General features: G+C 37.4%; 1 protein-coding gene across 1 annotated transcript; it reads right to left on the minus strand.

The window, feature by feature from the left end:
• Positions 1–277: 277 nt before the first annotated feature.
• LOC110060010 (two pore channel protein 1-like) lies at positions 278–18,641 on the minus strand. Its single transcript, XM_020766735.2, has 29 exons — positions 18,456–18,641; positions 18,271–18,335; positions 17,537–17,749; positions 16,849–16,962; positions 15,590–15,720; positions 15,344–15,432; positions 15,150–15,184; positions 14,374–14,432; positions 13,879–13,978; positions 13,364–13,437; positions 11,966–12,008; positions 11,027–11,090; positions 9,905–9,965; positions 9,379–9,430; positions 8,761–8,830; positions 7,858–7,902; positions 7,306–7,362; positions 7,134–7,202; positions 6,690–6,762; positions 6,396–6,488; positions 6,133–6,204; positions 5,253–5,342; positions 5,020–5,099; positions 4,191–4,237; positions 3,478–3,546; positions 2,924–3,011; positions 2,349–2,443; positions 2,021–2,092; positions 278–1,851 (listed from the first exon to the last, which is right to left on the minus strand). The coding sequence occupies exons 2-29, from the start codon at positions 18,301–18,303 to the stop codon at positions 1,651–1,653; spliced, it is 2,289 nt and encodes a 762-aa protein (XP_020622394.2). The 5' UTR covers positions 18,304–18,335; positions 18,456–18,641; the 3' UTR covers positions 278–1,650.
• Positions 18,642–22,340: the final 3,699 nt, after the last annotated feature.

The following is a 22,340-nucleotide window of genomic DNA, read 5'->3' on the forward strand; positions in this document are numbered from 1 at the left end:
AAAAATAGCCCAAGTACATTTAGACATACAAAAGACGAATTATACTGATACAGCATCAGTGAAAATGATAGTTTTACTGCACCCTCAAGGTTCTAGAGATATACCGAAGAAAAAAGGCAAATTCTATCAAGCCGTTAGGTATCTAAAGCAGTGTCTCAACTAGAGTTAGCCTCATAAAGGAAACTAAGAGCTTTGAAGCTACTTAAAATCTTGTTAAGGTAACTTATAATTAACAGGCCTGAGAAAATCTATACGAATCGACTAGTACAACGTTGGAGAAGTTCTCGGAGGTTTCGCTTTATTATACAATGACTTTGATTTCCATACTGCTCACAAAAGAAATGATTTTCCCTGATTGGGAAGTTGATAAAAATATATTTATTGTCGTGTGTTGTGAAAACTACTCATATTTTATACAATTGATCTCGATCGTTTATCAGTTGGTTCCTATATTACATTGTGCATTTAAAATATATTCGATAAAATTTTGTCCATTTTTGAAATTTAGCAATCAGTAACGATGAACTGCTTTTAGTGAACTACAGCTCAATACATCCGTGGCTGTCGAAAGAATTTTAAAGAAAGTGATGTATGTGAGGCTTTTCTTTAAATTGCGAAGGTTGCAGGGGAAGATTTTGAAGCATTTACTGAGCATGTGCCTTTAAAAGTACTTTAACAATTCATTTCACATGAGGCATTTCACAACAAGGTCTGTAGTTTGTGGTTTAGTCAAGGAGCTAAATATTGCTTCTCTTCTGATGGAAAACTACTTGTTCGTCTGAACAAAAATGTTAATTAATATTTAGCTAGACTTACTTGTATATTCCTTTTATCACAATGTTTCCGAGTGAAACGACGATCAAAATGTGTTGGGTAGTTAGCTTGGTTTTACTATTACTTTTTACTTTTACTTGTATTTATGGGTAACAAAATAACAGAGATGCCGCATTCGGTCATTCGATTTTCACGCCAAGAGGAAGATCTGTTTTAACCTAGGGAAAACAACTCTACCTATGTTTAACATATTATATAAACCAAGAGGTAGGATTTTTCAAATGAAAATTCTATTTTTTTGTATAAAAATCTTTAGAGATATAATTAAGTTATGCGTTCCTAGCACTAGCGACCTTACGAGGTAAGGGAAAGCCATAGTCATTTGTGCGATCAACATAACAACATGGTAGCAAATAAAATAACTAAAACGACAAAGGCAAAAAATGACCTTTTTTGTCGTTATGTCCTTGTTGGACGTTCTGTCATTATATCGTGAGAAATCTGACAAATATTGCACAATGTAGTATTCATTATTTTTTGGTGAAATCAAGGTATCAAATTTTGTGTTAAAACAAAGTCATTACGAGAACAGAACCGTTGCGAGACGACGGAATCAATACGTCACAACAAAATCAATAAAAAAAATCACAAGGCGCTTGGCGATTGAAATGACAACTGGGACGATAAAAACACTCAGTAAAATATTAGCGATCAGCAACGTTTTCAAATTGGAAAATATGAAACAATGCAGGGGAAACGAACTGAAAGAATTGAAATTTGAAATTCCCAGTTTTGATGATACTAATGTATGTAACCATGGTAACTCGCGCGTTTGATACCATTCGCTTTCTCAAGCCACACTACCTAAGTGAGTTATCATAATTCGTCGTCCTCGTCTACCGACGAGTTTAACTTTCTTATTTTAAGCTCTTCAGTCACTTGACCATTGCGTGAAACGTTTGAAGAGTCTGGTGAAGAGGGTGTGTTCGTGGGGGACATACGCGGTACATCTTCCATAACTTCAAACTGCGCATAAGTTTCTGACATGTCGATAATCCTTTCATTTTGAATCCATTGCTACAGGAAAAAAGAAATATTCGTCAGTTAATTACTGGTGAAATTTCAGTGACAGAACGGACCAAGACAAAGATTATTTCTGCCACAAAATGGGCCGCAACAACGAATTAGTGCAACCAAAGAAAAAACCATCAATATGAAGTTATCGAGTAATACAACCACCTCATACCTTGACTTCGTCTGCGTACATTTTTATACTCAAATCCATTTTTGTTTTGGAACGTTTTCCTATATACCTAACCTGCAATAAAATGATGCAATTCATGTAAGAAGCTCAGATGTGTAACTAGCGTGCTGGGTCAGCGAGAAAAAGAGCAAACGTTGGACTTGTCCAGATTTTAAGTTCTATTATTTAATTCTTCTAAAACACTACAGAAAGTCTTTTTGTAATATAGGTCTCCCTAAAAGGAATTGCTTCCTATATCTAATGAGCTACAGGTTTAAAATTTTGTATTCTACATAAAAAAAAAAAGCAAAATTACAGAGGAGATTCTTACAGGCTGATTAGGCTGCAGGTCTTGCACAAACTCTTCGCCCAAGCCCAGGAGTTCTTCATAGGTAACTGTTATTTCTTTCTTTATTTTCATGTCCTCTGTAAGAAAACAAAACGTTCTGATGTCGCGCGATGTTTTTCAAATCTTACTGGCATATTGATGTTGATTTCTTTCTTACTCGGCCAATCGATTTCAAGTTTGTCAAAGAAGTGGGACATCCAAAGTAGCTGGAAGCCTATCGATTTCACGTGTGGCAGAGTGATTGGTAGAGAGGTTTGAGAAAGAAAACAACATAAACATCAAAATGACATATGGCACAGCATGTGCCACTCGAGTACTACCCAAGTACCCTCTACTCTTACATTTATGGTGTGATGAAATGACCTACTCTATAATCAGAGAAAAGACCGCCAACAATTTTCTTTCTTTCTGTTTTTCCCAACTTCGTTGGCTTTGGAGGCGGGACCTACCCAAAGCAGGTCACGCATGTCGTTGTAAATAACAGATTTGATAACAACCGTTCATTTTACTTTAGAGATTTGTTATTGTTTGAACTTACTTAAGCTAAGTCCACTTACCCTTCTCGTCAGTAGGATGTTCTTTACGATATTCAATTCGGAAGAGAAAAGCTTCAAGAATAAACGCTACAATGATGGTCATAACAACCTAGTGGAAAAAAAAAGGAAAAAAAAAGAGAGACCACACGGATTTAGCTTTTAGATTGGCCGTGTGCGACATTGTAAACTAAAAAACCATAAAAGAACCAGCGCCTCGACGACCGTTTTGTTGTAGACGCAAAATCTGCGCCCAGGGCGCGGCCAGTGGTGAAAAAGCAATTCTTGAGCCTGTTCTAAGTCTACGGCAATCTCGTTCCAAGATAAGAGATGACGATCCTTTTGGTTAGCACCATGAGCCAGCATTAGTCGCAGCGGTTACTCTCTCTACGCATGTTCAGAAACCGTAATTGAACTTGAACATGAGTGCGCACATTCAAACAGGAAGTAGGATTTTCCTACTCCGGTTCCAGAATTTTCTAGTTGCCGTTTTTTTTTCCTTTTTCCTGAGGGTCGAGCGTTTGGTCACAGCTGACCGGCGCGGGTCTAGGGACGAGTTTGTAACAGTCATGACTCACCATCGTGACAATGTAAAATGACATGAAGTATATCCTAGCCCAGTCTGATGTCACGTAAACAATCCCTTCCTTAAAGCGAAAACATAATTAAAAGAGAATCAGAAAATATACCATGCAAAACGATAAAAGCCCGAGAAACAAACTCTTCCCTTCCCGTTCTAGATTGTTTTCTTGATCTGCCTGAGATTGAGCCCCCAAAACTGAGCCATTTCTAAAGTTGTGACTCAACAGAGATACATCTTGTGGCCCTAGTGGCCTAAGTACCGTATGTCAATTAGTGTTGTCAGCTAGTGTTCCCAATTAGTCTATCTAGGCTAAACCTATGGACACTTAAATAAAGGTTTTACTTACTTACTTACCCTAGGGCGTTGGGGTGGGGCTGTTGCACGGACTCAAAATTTTCTAACGTTAGAGACAGCCGGGCAGAAACACCATTCGAGAACAGGATGACAGATTCTGCAGCGAAAACGCAACCGCAGAGAAAGCACCTCATGTTTGTCGGTCCGTCGAACATTAAGCGAAAAAAAAAAATTGCACGAGAAGAACAAAGGTCGCGCGAAACGGTGAAAGGAGAAGCAGTAGTCTGCATTTAATGATTCCACAAGCATTCTTTTCTTCGACATTATTAATTACCCTCACTGAATTGATAATCTTATTATACCTGAACTGACTTACAAAATAAGACAAAAGAACTGCACCTCTTGTGTTCTTACCATAATTATCATCCAGTTGTTGACCACCGTCAATTCAAACAATGTCACTGCAGAGAGACAAAACGAAAAACTTTCCACATGGTCAACAGCACTCTTATGTTTGCAGTAACTGCCTCAAAATTTTCTAACGTAAGAGACAGCCAGGCAGAAACACCATTTGAGAACACGATGACAGATTCTGCAGCGAAAACGCAACCGCAGAGAAAGCACGTCATGTTTGTCGGTCCGTCGAACATTAAGCGAAAAAAAAAAATTGCACGTTAACCACCTTGACACCGAGTTATCATCTCTTTCAATGCCAAGCTTAGAACGTTAATTCTCATTAGTGACGGTAACGTATCTCCTATAACTTCAGGATAACTCCAAAGGTGAAGTCTGCGTCGGACCATCTTACATCCATACATCTGGAGCTTATCCCGGTTTCCCAGCATTAGGGAACCAGGAGTATTTCCACGCCCCCTGGATGGGATGCTAGTCCATCGCAGGTCATCCCCACTGGACCCAGCATTAAATTCGCCGGTACCCATTTATACACCTGGGCAGAGAGAGGTGCTGTGAAAGTGAAGAACACAAGCCCTAGAACACAACACAATATCCCCAGTCACGACTGGAACCCGGATCGCTCGATCCGAAGGCCAGTGCACTAACCACGAGGCCAACGCTCCTTCACACAAAGTCTTGAGACAGTCTTCCACCTAGTTGTTAATTTTTTTGTGTGTGTTCTTTTCACATGTCGGCTTTACAATGTATTAAAATCAAGAGGAAGTTTAACGGTTGTATTGTTAGCTCGCTGCTACTTCACACTGCGCTACTGAGGGTTAACTCCTACCGTACGAATGCAGTAAATCGTTGAAGTTGTTTAAGTAATAATAGCCGTCTTCTTTGTATTGTTCTTCCCATGACGTGTTCCTGTAGAACGCAGAAAACAAGGCTAAGAAAAAATACTACGTGAAGGGCAGTGAAAAATCTTGCCACGACTACACTTGCATTCAGAGAAAAAATCATCGATTTAATGTCGTCCTCAATGCCGCAATATGGTAAAAAACACGAAAGAGAACTTACTGACAACAGTTTTTCAGTTCAAGTCCAGAGAAACATTCTATTCCAATGATTCCAAACGAGTAATACAGCAGAAGAATAACCAAAGCCACCCTGAGGGGAAAATGTACATTTTATTAAAAGTATTAAAGATCCCGAAACCCCTCTTACGGTTTCGAGGCCGGCTTGCAACGGTTGGTAAGGTACCCAACTTCTAGTGAATTTCGGACAAAATTCTGAAAACCCCTTCAATGTTCAAGATGGTCAGAGTTCAGTAGATGCAGTAATGCGTGACAACGTGTTCTTGTTTGCCTATAAGCGATGCTATCTAGAGCTCGTAGACTAACTGTTGAATAGTTAAAGATAAGGGAAACAATCAGAGTTGCACGTACGTGTCCAAAACAAGAATGGTAATAGGACTGAGTGTAGTCCAATTCGGTCTGTAATCATACGAGTGTTAACAAAATCGGACGACCACGAAGCGGGAGTCCGATTTGGTAATCACGAGTATGAATTACAGACCAAATTTAATTTAATAGTTATTTTTAATATGATAATTAAAACTATGGAGAATAGCTTGAAAAATGGCTGTTAAGTTCCTTTGAAAACAGTCACCTGAGATAAACCTCCCCAATTTAACAAAGTCACTAACTTGAATTGGTTACTACAGTGACTGTAATCAATGTTGAGACTGTTGGATTTAGTTGAGAGGACTTCAAATGATTGGCCCAATGTAACTGTCCGATTGTAGCCAACTGTACGATTACGCTGTCCAAGTACAACTTTGCAGATTAATTAGTACAAAATACAGCAGTTCGTGCACCAATCACATTTGAGAAAATTGTAATTGTTAAGATTAACTGAACTATTAGTCTTATCACACAGATGTGACTGAGCGCATTACCTGGTCATTCGCGGTAATAAGACACCCATTGTCTCGAACACATCACGGTATCTCTGCTTTAATTTGAAAAGCCTGCAAAGAGAATCAAGCCTTTGAACAACTTATATTATAATCGATAATATACAACGCTCTGATTTAGAACTGGCCGTGCTAGAGCAAACACATTTCCAAGGAATTGTCGTGGAAAAACTAACTTGACTAGGGGGCGGGGATAGTGAGAGTTTTTGGCGTCTAATGAAGGCAACACTTATGGAAATACTCACAACAGAAGTCTTAGAGGCCTCAGACAAACGATAAAGCTGAACGATGTTGAAACTGCACCAATGAAACCAGCAAGAGTCACAAAGAAGTCAAACCTGAAAAGAAAGCTTCAGTTTAGTCTACATGGGGAGATACAACAGGAATTACCCTTCAGAAACAAAGTATTAGTTTTTCGTATTAGCATTTCAAATAAAATAGTATCAGTTATCTTTTCTAAGCATCACTTCTTTAACATCCAATGACCTTACACTTAGATGCAAACAGATTAACTAAACCCAAAGCCACAAACTACTCACATATTCCACCCGGAGAGGAAGTACTTCCTAACACCAAGGCCTATCAGTTTGAGTGCAGCTTCGGCTGCGTAAACTGCAAATCAAGACAAGACCAATCCCGTTAAACCCAGACATCATAAGTTAATCTTCAAAACTAGTTTCACCACTTTTACAACAGAACCAAACACTGTCTTCGGCAATCTTCGGAAACATTCCCGATGCTTGAATTGACCTTGCATGACTTGGTTCATTTCCGGAGTATAGTGTACTCTTAGGTCACTCGTACGCACTGGTTCTATTTCGTGTTTGGATAATAATCGGAAAAGTCCGCGAGTGCTTCTACGAACTTTATGTTGTTCAACTATTAAGGAATCAACCCCGACCATACACCACGCGAGTAAAACAACAAGGCAACGACACATCCTGTCCAATAATATTATCTGCAAAACGTTTAAAACAACTCACTCGAAATGAAGACAATATGGTACCACATAAGCTCCTCTCTCTTGTTGGCTCGTTCATTTTGTGGAGTGTCTGTAAATACAACGAAAAGTTCACAAAGGGTTAACAATTCGCCAAAATTCATCTTAAGAAATCAGTAAGTGAAACAGAAGATCAAAGAAAGTAAATTACTTACTGGAAAACACAACAATGTCCACGATAAAAGAAATTCCGTTTGCAATGATGACCGCATCTGTACAAAAGCCACAAAGAAATCTCTATTAGTAATAAAAATCGAAGAGATCATGTCCCTTTGAATCGGGTTAATTTCCCAAATAAGATTTGTAAATAAATAAATAAATCACTGTTACATGTAGTAGCACTTAAGATACGTTCTGAGAATCTTTCCCACACTAGTCAAACATAACCACTCTTAAGCTTGATTAAGTACTAAGAAGATAAAAACGATGTCTGCTGTTGCATGTAGTTATTATTTAATTTGATTCACCTATCAGACAATGGTTAGCCTGCGAGCAGCCTCTCATGAACTGCGTGCGGTACGAGCCCCCGGCGCGTGAAACGAGCCAGCTACAAATGAGAACCTCTCATTTCTCATCTCTCGTCGCTTCGCCGTTCTGGCTCTTGCCCTAAGTTTCAAGAGGTCTTTCAATTGTAAAATGTAACGATAGTTAGTGGAAGTCTCCTCTACTAACTATGATGTAACAGTAAACATTTTGAGAGGACTTACAAATGACGTATTCAAAGGCTTTCTGTGTTATCAGCCATCGGATACCTGTAGAAGAAAAAGAGCCTCTTGTATTAATATTAATTATGTAAATTGCCTGTCTAGGTGACGCAAATCTGAATAACAGGACAGCCCAAGTAGGGTTGTCCACATTATGCTCACTTTTATCACTATTATGCTAATTCTTTATGCTCAAAAAATGTTACTATTATGCACAAAAAGTCCCACTATTATGCTCAAAATTTTCCCCCCGGATCATTCATTTTTTACCTAAAATAAAATACAATCGCCTAATATGCTTATATGGATGATTATAAATGAGTCCCAGACTCCCAGTCGCCCCACGTGGCCACGTCCGTTTCCTGTCGTGAAGTCTGGGGCAGTCGATTGTCACGTATATTTCTCCAAAGGAAATCAAGAATCCCAATTTCGAGATTGTACCTAATTCCGATGTATTTATTTATTTATTTATTTTCGATATTTTGACATATTTCCGGGAATTTTCCTTACTATTATGCTGGCATAATGCTCGATGCTCATGCCTCATTATTATGCTCACAATTATGCCGGCATAATGTGGACAACCCTAAGCCCAAGTGAAGACTACACGTATTTTCTGTCTACTCTCAGGCAATCACTGCAATTTCTTAGTTTCATCATTTAACTTGCAATAATTGTGTTCAATTAAGTATAGAGATATACACAATCTTTTCCCAACATGTCGCATTTTGTGTCCATACCTGCCAATTTATTTCTCAACGTCAAGAAGGAATACAAGAACAGGTGTTGAACAGTTTCAAAGCCTGGATGAAGAGGCAAGCCTGCTAAACAGTTTTCAATCATGTCATGCCCCTAGATTATATCACTATACAACTCAAGCTAAATTTCTTTTTTTCAATTTCTCACCTTTGACTGTTCGGTACAGACAGTTCCAAGACTTTAGACAGATAAACCACTGCTGGTAGTGCTCTGTGATCTAAAAAACACCAACATGCAAGCACCTTTTGCATGAGCTGACAACGCTGTTTCATTTACATGATTTCCTCCTAATTTGTCAGGGTGCACAAACCATCCATTGAAAAGTTGGGGATGTAAGAGGCATTAACAGAAGTCGAAATAGTTTGCAAGTAGATATATATGAAAGATCATATATTTGAACTGCGCAGAAAGATGTGAAGACATGAATGATCATCGCAATCGCAGCTATACTGTATACACAACTTAAGTTGTCCAAAGGTAGATAACACTCATTCACTATCCATCGCTGATTTGACAATCATTGGACTAATGTCAACAAAACTAAATTCAGTTGCCCCTGGGTAGCGATCTATTTGTTGGATTGCATTTGAAGACCCAAGCTGATGCACACTCAGGTAGCCTCAGATACTCTTTATAGGCTTCTCGTGTCGTGTTTTAGAAGATTCCCTGGTAAGCCCAAAGGACATCTGTCTTGCAGGGCAATGTAAAGCGAAACACAAATTGCAGACCATACAGGATAATATTAATTTAGTTCAGGGGACATACTTGCTTCCACTTCATCTCACTGTTTTCAAATATGCGATAAAATTCATCCAGACTAGAAGTAAAAGTGGAAAATGAGGCAACAGTGAGCCAGACAATATAATGTAAAACATGTTTAAACAAGACAGACATGGTTTCATTTAAGATTTATAGATGAAATATCATGAAACATTATTGAACAGTTATCTTATAACATTGCAATTACGATTGGTTCTTTTAGCATGTAAAGAACGCAAATTTGCTGCCCAGCACAGTTGGTTCATACAGGGGATAGGTTTGACTTCTCCTCACTGCAATATTAAGAACAAATGGGGAAATGGTACTTCCCCCTTTCAGTCCAGTACTCATTTTAACACAATCTTGGGAGGAGAATGAGAGGCATTATAACTTCTTGAATTGTTACATTTTTCCACCATTTACATTGTTCTGCATAATTCTAAAAATGTACTTGGCTCATAAAATGTAACAGATTCCAGTTGTAGCAGCTTTTATCATTATACTGTTTTAAATTTGTTTTAATATAAATTACCTCAGTTGTCTTCTCCGACTTGTGTCCAATGACTTGAAAATGAGATATTTCTCCACAAGAGCTAATAAAAAAGAGAAACCTAGCTTAACAATAAGAGTCTCTCTCAAGACAATATATTTTTGATGAGTAAACAGAGCAAAATCACCCAGAAATTGCTCCAGGCAAGCTAGGGCTGGCATACATGTAACCCAATACCAAAATTAGAGAGGTAACAAGAAAAATATAGACAGGCTGTGCATAATATAATAACTGCATATAAATTTATATGCTTTAAAGGGAAAGGTGGGTAGGCTGCCAAAATTTACAAATGCTCCTGTTGAGCAATAGCTACTACAATAATAATAGTAATTATTATTACTATTACTATTACTATTACTGTTACTGTTACTGTTACTGTTACTGTTACTGTTACTGTTACTGTTACTGTTACTGTTACTGTTACTGTTACTGTTACTGTTACTGTTACTGTTACTGTTACTGTTACTGTTACTGTTACTGTTACTGTTACTGTTACTGTTACTGTTACTGTTACTATTACTGTTACTGTTGCTATTGCTATTATTATTATTGTTATCATTGTTATCGTTGTTATCATTGTTATCGTTATCATTAATATTATTATTATTATTATTATTATTATTATTATGCAAGTGAATTGAAAAGCTAAGAAATACATTGTACACTTTAGGTACATGAATGCCCTTTTATTGGCCAGTAGAGAGTGTCAGAATCAAATGGTTGCCAGTGGAGCCTTGCTCGTTAAGAAATTTAACTATTATCAACAACATAGATAAGATTACAAATTAAGCTAGTACTAAATCCAGTAAACACAATACCATTGAAGTCCCTGTGCCTTAAGTTTGAAATTTAGAAAAGTATCACCAACAGACTGATGTCACCCCTTAAACATACATTACAACTACATTAAATTTTGTTATTTAAGCAAGAGTAAAATTAAATCTCAGCAGTCATGTTCATGCTTTAGATCTCAATCTTTGCACCCATAATTGTAACTCCACAAAAAAAACTCCTTCACTGCATTATATAAATTCACAGAATAAATCAAGTATCTTTAAAGTGGTGATACTATATTCGACACACAAACATGTTAACAATACGTACTACTTTTGGGTTTGTAAAATGACATCAAACCAATAAATTTACTTAATGAGATCCAGTGCGGAGGCTGTAAAACAAATATACAGTCGCATTATAATACAATTATTATATTATAATAAAAATTGATTTAAAATTTTTAACCCGGAGATTGCATGAGCAATCCAAGGGTTTTAGTGGTGGTGCAGATTATGCAAATGATATCCTTCCATTGTTTGTAAAGTTTTTGCAGTAATTCTGCTGACCAGTAGCTAAAGCTCTTGAAATCATTGTATTAGTTGACATTGCAGGTGCATAGATTATTTTACATTGCACTAATACAAATTTACATAGCCCAGTATGGAGCCGCCATGTTGTACACCAACATGGCAGCCGGAAAATAGTGTAAACATCTGGGGCCTGTTTCTCGAAAGCCCCGAAAAGCCATTTTTAGTTAATCGGTATTTAAAGACAGAGTGGTGTATATGCCTGAAACTTCTTGGAATGGAACCTCTGTTTATATTAAGAATATGTGAATAAAACAGCTCTGTAATCATAAGGTCTGAGATTTTGCTACGGCTTTCCGGGTGCAAAAACTTTTCGGGACCTTTCAGAAACGGGCTCCTGGAACTTACTTTGGTTATCTAGGCGATTGAATATCTGAACTGATCAAGCAAACATTTAAATAAGCACTTTTCCTAACACTTTAACTTCCAAAAGGTTAAAAATCACGAGATAAGTATATATTTTTCGACAAACACGTTCATAGCTTTATGTCACGCACCGCCATAACTCTGAAATTCAAAATGTGCCTGTTTGCAGACAGAGCAAACTATTGAGCTGAAAAGTTGTTACCAGATATAAATTTACCCCCTCTTATGCCTGATGAAGATAACAACTTTGGTGGCTCTTTAGTTTCAGACTTAAGAAAATGATGACGTCACATGAAACCCTAGAATAACTTACACTTTCAGAGCAGAGTAGCTTGTAAGCCTGCCTAACAGCTTGCCTTGATGTAAAATAGAAACAATGAATGAGATAATATCACACCATGCAACTGTGTCAAATGTATGTAATATTCATAACTTGGATCATCATTGGTTATTATCCCATTCACTCCCGTGCCACCCGTAACCGTCCGTGACAAGCCTTGGCCTTTGTTCCATTTCTGACGTCATCAGCTTTGACCAAAATTGGCATCATCTGTACTCAACTTCTGCAGGAGGAAAAGATCTTTCCAATGATACTCAGATCAGAGTGATGGGCTCAATGGAGCCTGAAATATGCACAAAATTGCTCAGAAATTTGAGTGAAAAACTCAAAGCAAAATTTCTTGCAACTACACTTGGCTACTCCAGGGTAAAAATTGCCCATCTCAATGATGCTTTCTCAGGCTTTTTTTAACTGGAAGCAAGCCCAGTAGAAGGCCAATCACTGCAGCAAAAAGATAAGAAAAGGAAAAAAAGGAAAGGCAAAAAAAAAATAAAACGAAAAGCCTAAAGACGTAGGTCACTTTCTCATCCAAAATCTATCTCGAAATTTTGATTTCTGCGCATGCCTGAGCAAACATGTTGTAAAACACGATGCTAGTGGAAAGAACAGCATGCTGTTATGTTGCACATGCCTTTTTGAGTAGATTGGAGTTCATTTGGCCCATATCCAGCCTGAAAATCTCCAAAATCTCCAAAATTGCGTTTTTGGCAAATAGTTCTGGGAGTCAATGGGTTATTAAAAACTGGATCACTAGAAAAAACAATTCAAGAGTTTTCACTGGCTTAGCCATCATGGTATATGAGCTGCTACATTGTGCTTTACAAATATGGTAAGAGTACACATAGGTTTTTTTTGGGCATTTATGTTTTAGTTTAGTTTTCTACATTGTGGGGGCATTTTTAATAAAACAATTATTCTACTTGCACTTGTTGGATATACATAAGACCACTACAGCCAACTCTGCACTTCATACCTCGTTGGCTATCTACCATCTCATATCCAACGCTCACTCATGGAATAATATTGTTAATATTGTTAATATTTGTTAATATTGTTAATATTGTTAATAATTATTGTTAATATTGTTAATTAAGATACTATATTAAGCAGAATTTATCAAAACAGAAGTTTCATATATTATTATGCCTAAAAGAAGAAGTTATAAAAGAATGTTTATAGACCCTTCAGAAACTTGTAATAATTGTAGCTTAGTTGATTGATTCAAGATGATTTTGCTTTGAACACTGAATATTAGCAAATTTACTATGTAAGTAAGTGTGATCCCCTGAGGTCAAGATGTTTTAATGTTCTTGTGTACACTCTGTGCTTGAAAGTTTTCTGACAGCATTAATAAATACAAGACTTTCCTACCTTTTGTGAAGGAACAGCTTTCTAAACTTGTTCTTTTCAATGTTGGTAAATGTGTCATACACCACAGCCAAAAGCTGCAACAAGGGTAGAAAAATATAACAAGTTCAATCATGTATACATGTAAGAACAAGTTCAACCAAGTATACATCTAAGAGTTTTTCTGTTGTGGGCCTATTAACTGATAGCTGCCCACAGAAATTTTATGTTCTAAAAAACAAATGAAAGGAGGATAGAGCTGTGTTTCTTGAGCCACTTTGCTGAGCAGGCACTACAGTTTGGTAGTCATGCATTGCCATTCTGTTGCCTGATAGTGCCAGCACAAGCTCATACTATGCGATCAGTTACGGCCAATCACAGAAAAAAGAAAAATTAATTAAAGTAATAAAAGTGCTGCTGAAACAAAGTGATGGGGAGAGTGCTTGTGGATGTTATTGATGCATAATGAGTACTTTATTTGCAAGCCAAAAGAATTACTGAAAATACTTTATCATACTGTGAAAGGCATATAACCTTACCAAATTCATGAGAAAGTAAAGAACAACTGCGATGTAAACACCAAAATATATGACAGCCCACCGTGACCGCTGATAGGATGGCATCATCACATCAGGATAGCTACAGAGTAAGAAATAAATAAAAGCTTCAGAAAAATGACTTTTTAGCCATATCCAACTCTTTGCTGTCTGCCCTCTTCAACAGACAGTTTTCAAATGTATCAGCTATATTTTTCACTCTACCACTTGCTTTAGTTTTACAACAGGACTTTAAAACCCTTCCCTACCCAGGATGTATACATCCCAGGTTGTGTCACCCAAACACCCAATACATAAAATAATTATAAGTATATCTTCAAACAAAGAAAGTTACTGAGAGCTCAGTTGCTGGCCGTGGCTTGAATAAATTATCCACAGTTGCTGCTGGTTGGAGAGGGTATTTGGCTCTGGTAGGGAAGGGGTAAATAAAGCACTCAACAGTATTGCAATAATGTTAAGCATGAATTAGTCACCTACTTTGCTGTGGTGAGTAAGACAAACAAGCTAATGAAGCTCCTCCAAAAACTGTTGAAAAACTAAGAAACAATGACAAATTAAAGTGAGTTGTTGATAAACACTACTCTAAAATTTGGCAGATCAAATTTCATAATAAAATGATCCCAATTTAAAATAAAGTAAATTTTGTTAGGGTACATAATATTATCCATCTTCAGCTTCTGTTGTTTCTAAAATCCAAATCTTGCCAAGATTTAATTTAAGCCACCTACCATATTTTCTTGATTAAATGCCCCCATCATTTATTTTAAACTTAGCTACAGTGTACGTGGATCAGGTCGTAATTTGATTTCTGCAGTTTATTCAAGACTGGACTTTGTTAGAATTTCTAGACCTTATTTTTTAGAGCTAAATATTTCATAATTTTACCTAAAGTTAATTACAACACAAATATAAATTCCTTAAGGGTATTTATGAATCTGCCAGGAAGACCGGGCATTTATTCAGGACCTGGTGTATAATCAAGGAAATATGGTAAGCCATTGCTGCCATGTTGATCAATACAAAGTCCACTGCCAGCAGCACTTTACTGTAGCTAATGTACACATCAGGCCATACAATATTATGGAAATTTAGGAGGGCAAGACCTGAGCCAAATTGTACAAACAAGTGTATGTTTCATAATACTACAAAGTTGTTAATATTATTTAATTTCTCTCCTAAAGTATACATTTGTATACATGAACGTAATGGCTGTTCAATACCACGATGAAGTATTTTAATCAAGTATTGTTTACCTCATCTTTTTCATTGTCAGAAAAAAGGTAAAAACCTGCAAATGAACACAAAAAATTAAGTATCAACAAGAATATAAAAGTCAGCATAAAAAACTTCAGAAATTAACTCATGTATAACTGAAGACAGAAGAAAAATATTAGACACCAAATTTTGGACAAATATTGTCAACTGTTTGTCAAACTAAGTAACTTACCGAGCATTGCAAAGATTACCATGATAAAGAGCAACAGGAACAGCATGTCCAAGATTGGTGGAAGTGAGAGCAGAATTTGTCTGAGAACTCTGTAAAGAAATTAAAATCATCATCATCATCATCACCATCATCATTATTCTTTGAGAAGTTCACCAGCGAAAAAGGCACAAATGTAAGCTGATGCAGTACACAAAGGTTCCTTAGTACAAAAATAAAATATACAAGCTATGCAGAAAAAAAGCTCACCTTCTAACCCCAAAACAATAATGAGAGTCTATTAAGAAGAGTGGTCGAAGAGCTCTTGTCACTCGTACATGGTTTTGACTTCTCGCAAGGACAACAATGGCTTCCACAAACACCACAGACAAAACAACAACCTGATGAGTAGGTATGAAGGTTATCAAATAAACATTTTGACTTGTTCAGGATTCGTCACCATGATTCTTACACAAAGAAAAATACAAATTATTTTGAACTGGAATTCATTTTCTGGTTTCAATTTTAGGTTCTGAACCCCACCTATGGAATTTTTTAAAACTTCATGAAAAGTTTAAATCGTTCTTATCAGAATTCAGTAATAAAAAAGGGTTTCAGTAAGTTGCTTTCAATTATAAGCCCTTAAAGCTAGAATTAAGGGTGATTGCATTGAACAGGTCATATTGCTGCTATGGTAACATACTATGCCATGAAGATTATTGCAACTTGTTTACCCATTATTGGGCAGTTATGTGATACATGTACCAATATTGTAACATCCCTTGATAAAGAGTTGTAGTATTGACCCATCAAAGTATGACTGCTGGAAAGAGGTAGAAACTTATCAGCCACCTTTTGTTAAAAATTATTGACCTCTCCGTCCATGCGCGGAAAACATGAATGTGCTACAAAGCATTCAGAAAACTAATTTACAGAATCTTCAAACATGGCAAATCTAGTCAATCTGATAAAATCCTCATGAGAATCTAGCAAAATGGCCCTTTAACACCATCCAAATCAGTAATCTAAATAGAAAGTTTGCTTGCAAAACATTTTCACCAGTCAATAAATTAAAGTTTTGAAGTTCACTTGAAATAAAATTGAAAGAGAAGTTGGCAATTAGGAACCACCTGAAATAATACCATGTGCACTGGACTGTTGTGAAGACTGAATGTTTTCTTGCATTATGACGTTCTCCTGAATATTTGTTGAGTTGCTATGCTTGAATATCACTTGATGCTGCTGCTGATGAACCTTGGTGGTCAGATTTGCTTTATAGATTGATTACATGTAAATCTTTGATTGCCAAGGACATGTCCCGAAACTGCTCAGGATTTCTGATTTAGAAACACTCAGGCACACCACAAGTTTATGCTGGCCATTTTGTTTTTGTTTGGATCATGCATTATTTACCGCATAGGGAGTAAAGACTGCTTAATTAGTCAGAGATAGCAAACCAATCACATTGCTTGAAACACCAAGATCACTGACAGTGTATATTCTAACAATACATATTCCTTTTCTTGTACCTTCAGAAGTGTCCTCTTGTGAGAGAAGAAGAGCTTTGGTCCTTGCCACTTCAGTCTTATAGCCATTCCAGTAGCAATAACAGACAGAGACAAAATTTCCAAAGTTCCATGGACCTAAAATGATTTATCCAGAAAATGTTCCCACATTATTGGTATATAATGAGAGAACCCAACTGTAACTTAGAGACAACTGTAATCATTCATTATCAAAACTGGATCTTTGAATAATACAATTCGAGAGTTTGATTGGCTTAGCCATCATGAGCTATTATACCATGCTCAACAAGTACTTAATTTATATGGTACATGTATATTTTATACATAATTTTTTGGGGCTTTTTTATTTCATTTTTTTTTTTTTTTTAGTTTTCTATATTTTGGGGGCTTTTTTAAAATGAAACAAGTATTCCACTTGCACTTGTTGGATATAAGATGGTTATAGCCAACTCAGCACTACCCACCTAATTTGCTATCTACAATCTCATATCCAATGCGTACCCATGAAACAATTGTTAAATAACCAAATATTCCAAGGTGCTTTTCTCTGATTTGTAAACTTTAGGGGCATCTTGACTGAAAAGTTCCAAAGTATGCCTATTAGTTAGATCTGATCCTGGCATTTTAAGTTGATATCTCTATAAGTGATTTCAAAATGTTGCTGTGATGAACCATATCATTAAGTACTTACAATCACTGGGAGATATAGTGTATCATCTTCAGGTACTTCCCCTGATGCAGGTTTTTCAGTCAGTCCCAAGGCAAGAAGAAAGAGTGCCGCCATCATGTCCAAAATATAGAAAAATGTTGAGTGGGCAATAAGATACCATCGTACTGTTTGACGGGTTGGGTGGGTATCAAACCGGTCATTGTTCTTGCCCTCCTGGAGAAATATGGCTGCGTCCTAAGAGCAGATTGAATGCAGAACCATTGACATAGACTACAAGACAACAGTATGCATCTACGGATAAAATACCAACTCTCCCAGATACAGACTGAATGTCCAAGTCCCCCCACCATGTGGGTAATCAGATCTCCTGGACACGGATGAAAGCCAGTAAAGTATATTTTTCACACATGCTTTGGTCGATTTTTGGTGCTTTGGGGAAAAATGTGGACCTTTGTTAGGTTCGAGAACGTAGAACGCTACAATCTGCTGGATTTCAATTTTTTTTATGTCGGTATCTCTCACAATTTATTACCTGAACTTCTGCTTGCATGTTTTAAATTCATTGAAGATTCATTCATTGATTCTATTTTCCAACCTCTACTTTCCAAAGTGCCAGATACAAATTGCTGCCACCGGACAAAATTGCGTCCTGTATGTACCGTGTTGAGAACTTCAGAATAGTTCCAGAGAACTGAACGATGAGCGATCGACGTCGACAGCCGTAGGCACGCCAGGCACGCGCGTACAGCACTTACCTGATAGCGATAGTAAACGTCTGCTGCTTCCATGCCTTCGTTAACCACAAGAAACGTTCTACATACTGCCAAAAAAAGTAGAAAAGCTTTTAGGTTCGAACAACATCACATTGACAGGTTTGACAAGGTCCGAACCGGAACTGTTTAGTTAGGCATTAACGAACGTGAAACACGAGCTCCTTTACTTTCAGAAAGAGTCAAATAGTAGTTGCCATCTGTCTTCCATTTCAAATGTTGCTCAAATTGGTAAATTCTTCGCAAGTAACTTCTCGTTACCACTTTCCTTTTCGCTTTCCTTCTAGACTGTTACTCTGTCTTTTCGTCTCTTCGTTTTGTTTTGCTTTGTTCTCGGGCAATGACCCCGGTTAGGGGGGGGGGGGGAGGGGGGTGGTACTCCCTTTTATCGGCTATACATAGGTATGTGCGGCCCCAAAGGGTAGGGTTTTTCAGCCGTTTTGGTCATAAAGGGTATCGATTTTGGCCGTTTTGGTCTTAAATAGGGTATGGTTTTAGCACTCTAGTCTTCAATTGGGTATGTTTCTTGGAAGAAGCTACTTTTTCATCATTATCAATAAGACCGTCAATGAAAGCCCTTCGTAACTTACGTTTAGGGCAACTGTGCCGGCCACAACGGTTCATAAATAGGGTATCGAATTTTTGGCCAGGTCATAAACAGGGTAGCAAAACTCGCAGATTTTGGTCATAGATAGGGTAAGGCTTTTTGGGAAGTGGGCCGCACACCCCCACCCAACATTTCTGGGAGTACCACCCCCCCGGTAATTGACGCAGCACGATACTTCTGTGGTGTAACAGTAATAAATCGACTACGTGCTGTTAGGTCAAGGTAAAGGTAAAATCTTTATTTAGACACGGTATTTCCTTTAGGACTATACAATATTTGATTTAAATAAATCTAACTACCTAACTAATTTAATATTGTAAATAACTACTAGAATAAGAGAAATGATAAAAACCTGCTTTACAAGGAAGCCGTGTATAAAAACAAAATAAAATTTATATAAGACCACTGTCAAAATCATAGTTCTTCAACTTAGATTTAACTTGATTAAGGGAGAGCGATTGTCTAATATTCAAGGGCAGACTATTCCATAGTACAACTCCGCTGTAAGAAAGACTTTTTTTACAGTAATTAGTGTGGGGCTGTGGGATAGCAAGCGTACCATCACTATCTCTTAGCTTATAAGTCAAAGTATCGGAACGGAAGACAAAGCGTGAACAAAGATATTCCGGAACCATATTATTTACAATCTTGTACATCATTATTGATTTATTAACAAGGCGTTGACGGTCCAGTTTAACCCAGTTGACCATCCTCAACAATTCATCAGTATTACGATCGTAATTTGAAAAAGTTATGACGCGTGCTGCCCGATTTTGTAATTTTTGTAACTTTTGAGAAAGAGTTTTAGAACAGGATCCCCACACCGAACTGCAGTAATCGAGATGAGGTTGGACTAATGAATTGTAAACGGAAAGTAAAGTCTTATATGGGACCGAATACCTAATACGTTTAATGGCGCTAATGCCAGAAGCAATCTTTTTGGAAAGCTCATTGATATGACACTCCCAAGTAAGATTTTCATCAATGTGTACACCTAAGGATTTAACAGTCGAGACTCGTTTTATCGGAAACTGGTTGATATTAGCAGTAGGATTCACTGTAAAATTTGAAAGCCTTTGCTTGGAACCAATCAGAAGGAATTCTGTCTTTGTCATATTTAAAGTTAGTTTGTTGGCTGCAAGCCACACACGAATTCTCTCCAAATCAAGATTAATACAACTATTTATTTCGTACATCGTACATCCTTGGTTGGGAATGCTGGAGGCAATTAGACAAATCATTTATATACAATAGAAATAAAAGGGGCCCAAGAATCGTTCCCTGTGGAACACCACAGCGAAGGAACATTTTGGACGATTTATTCCCGTTTACAAGACACGTTTGGGTTCGGTTTTTTAAATAAGAGCAGAACCATTGGTTTATGGAACCCTGAATACCATAAGCTTGTAATTTTGAGAGAGGAATAGAGGGATCCACAGTATCGAAAGCCTTCTTAAGATCTAAAAATACAACGGCATTAATAAAGCCACGATCGATGTTTAAAGACCAATTATCAGTCGCCTCAATCAATGCAGTAACTGTAGAATGAAGCGAGCGAAAACCGGATTGGTGTCTACTGAGAAGATTATTTTCATTTAGGTAATGATACCACTGATCATAAATAATTCGCTCGAAACCCTTGGCCACAACCGGGATAATCGAGATCGGTCGATAATTAGAAGGATCACTCCTACTTCCTGCTTTCTTAAAAAGAGGCGTGATTCTTGCATTTTTCCATTCATCAGGAAAAATACCAGTATCGATCGATTGATTGAATATCAGAGCGAGTGACCAGGAGATTAAATCCGGACATTCTTTTAGAAGTCTTGCTGACACAGAATCGAGACCTGTAGCCTTTCTCTTGCATAATTTATTTAGATGGGACAAAACGTGCGATTGAGTCACACGCTGGAAACTAAAAGAATTGCTGGTTTGGTAAATATATTCATCGAAAGAGGTGCCGACTTCCTCTATATCCCTGGACAGTTCGGGACCGATTTCTGCGAAAAATTTATTAAAACCCTCTGCGATTTCGGTCGAATTCGTTATTCTCATTCCATTGAGCTCAAGCTCGTTAATTGCACCTTTATCCGATTTGCGGCGTGTCACCTCATTGATAGTTTCCCATGTCTTGCGCGAATTTCCATTGTAAGCTTCAAAAGTTTCATAATAATAGGACTTTTTTACATTCTTGATCTCATTGTTCACTTCATTACGCAACTTCTCAAAATTATTCCAATCACTTGGATCACCCGTACGCAAAGCCTTAATTTTAAGACGATCTCTCCGATACATCAAATTCTTAAGCTCAGGAGTAATCCATGGACTTTTAGAAACACGAACGTATTTAGTGTGGAGTGGAGCATGCAGATCACACACTACTAAGAACAAAGTTTTCCATTTCGACTACATTTCATTGGGGTTATCCATTCCCATGAGATCAGCCCACGGTTGAGCCAAGATGTCCGACCGAAACCTATAACGATCGAAATTTTTAAATTGCCTATACGAAACAGTACTATTTCCCTTGACGGCGGATGGCAATGAAATTTTACGAAAAACATAAATCAAACTATGGTCACTGATTCCGACATGAGATACTCCAGAGCAAGATACATTGTCCGGGTGACTAGTGAAAATAACATCAATTAAAGTGCTACTCACAGGCGTTACTCTTGTCGGTTCATTAATAAGTTGTTTTAGATTGTAAATATCAGTAATGTTTAGTAACGCCAGGGTATTTACATTATTCAGAGATGATGGGAGCATATTACAATTAAGATCGCCCATAAGGTAATACTCTTTCCCTTCAGCATCCAGCTTTCCAACAAAAGATTCAAAATCAGAAAATAATTCAAAAGGTGAATTGGGAGGTCTATACCATGTAGCAACAATAAAAGACTTGCTTCTTGGTTTGCTAATTTCGATAATAAGGCTTTCAAGTTGGTCAAATACGAGGTCCAAGCGAACATTATAATTAATATTAGAACGAACATAAAAGCAAACCCCACCTCCATTTCTGCCGTTTAGCGGTCGGTCGCGGCGAATGATATCGTAACCATCAATACTGACCTCATTATCGGCGATAATTTCATGTAATCGAGTTTCATTGACTGCTAGCGAATCGAGGCATTTACTATGCAAAATGATGCGAAGCTCGTCGATATGTCTCGGTAGACTAGTGATGTTTAAGCAGGCCATTTTAAAGCCACGTTTGCCAGGAATCAATGTTTGAGTATTAAAGGAAAATATATTAGGAGGGACAGAATGGACGTGAGAAGGGGGGCTTGAAGGAGACCCTTCAAGATCCGAGCAAGTGGCTTGTCATAGGTTTAAATGAGAAACAAGATTTTTAACTAATAGCTTTGTACCTTGCAAAGGTACAAATGCTGTTTAATAGTGTTGGTCAGCACAACGGTTCCAGTCTCCTTGTGGTCACTCAGGGCTT

Source organism: Orbicella faveolata, unplaced genomic scaffold (assembly GCF_042242905.1).
Source record: "Orbicella faveolata isolate gen_17 unplaced genomic scaffold, um_ofav_v1 contig_47, whole genome shotgun sequence".
NCBI lineage: Eukaryota > Metazoa > Cnidaria > Anthozoa > Scleractinia > Merulinidae > Orbicella > Orbicella faveolata.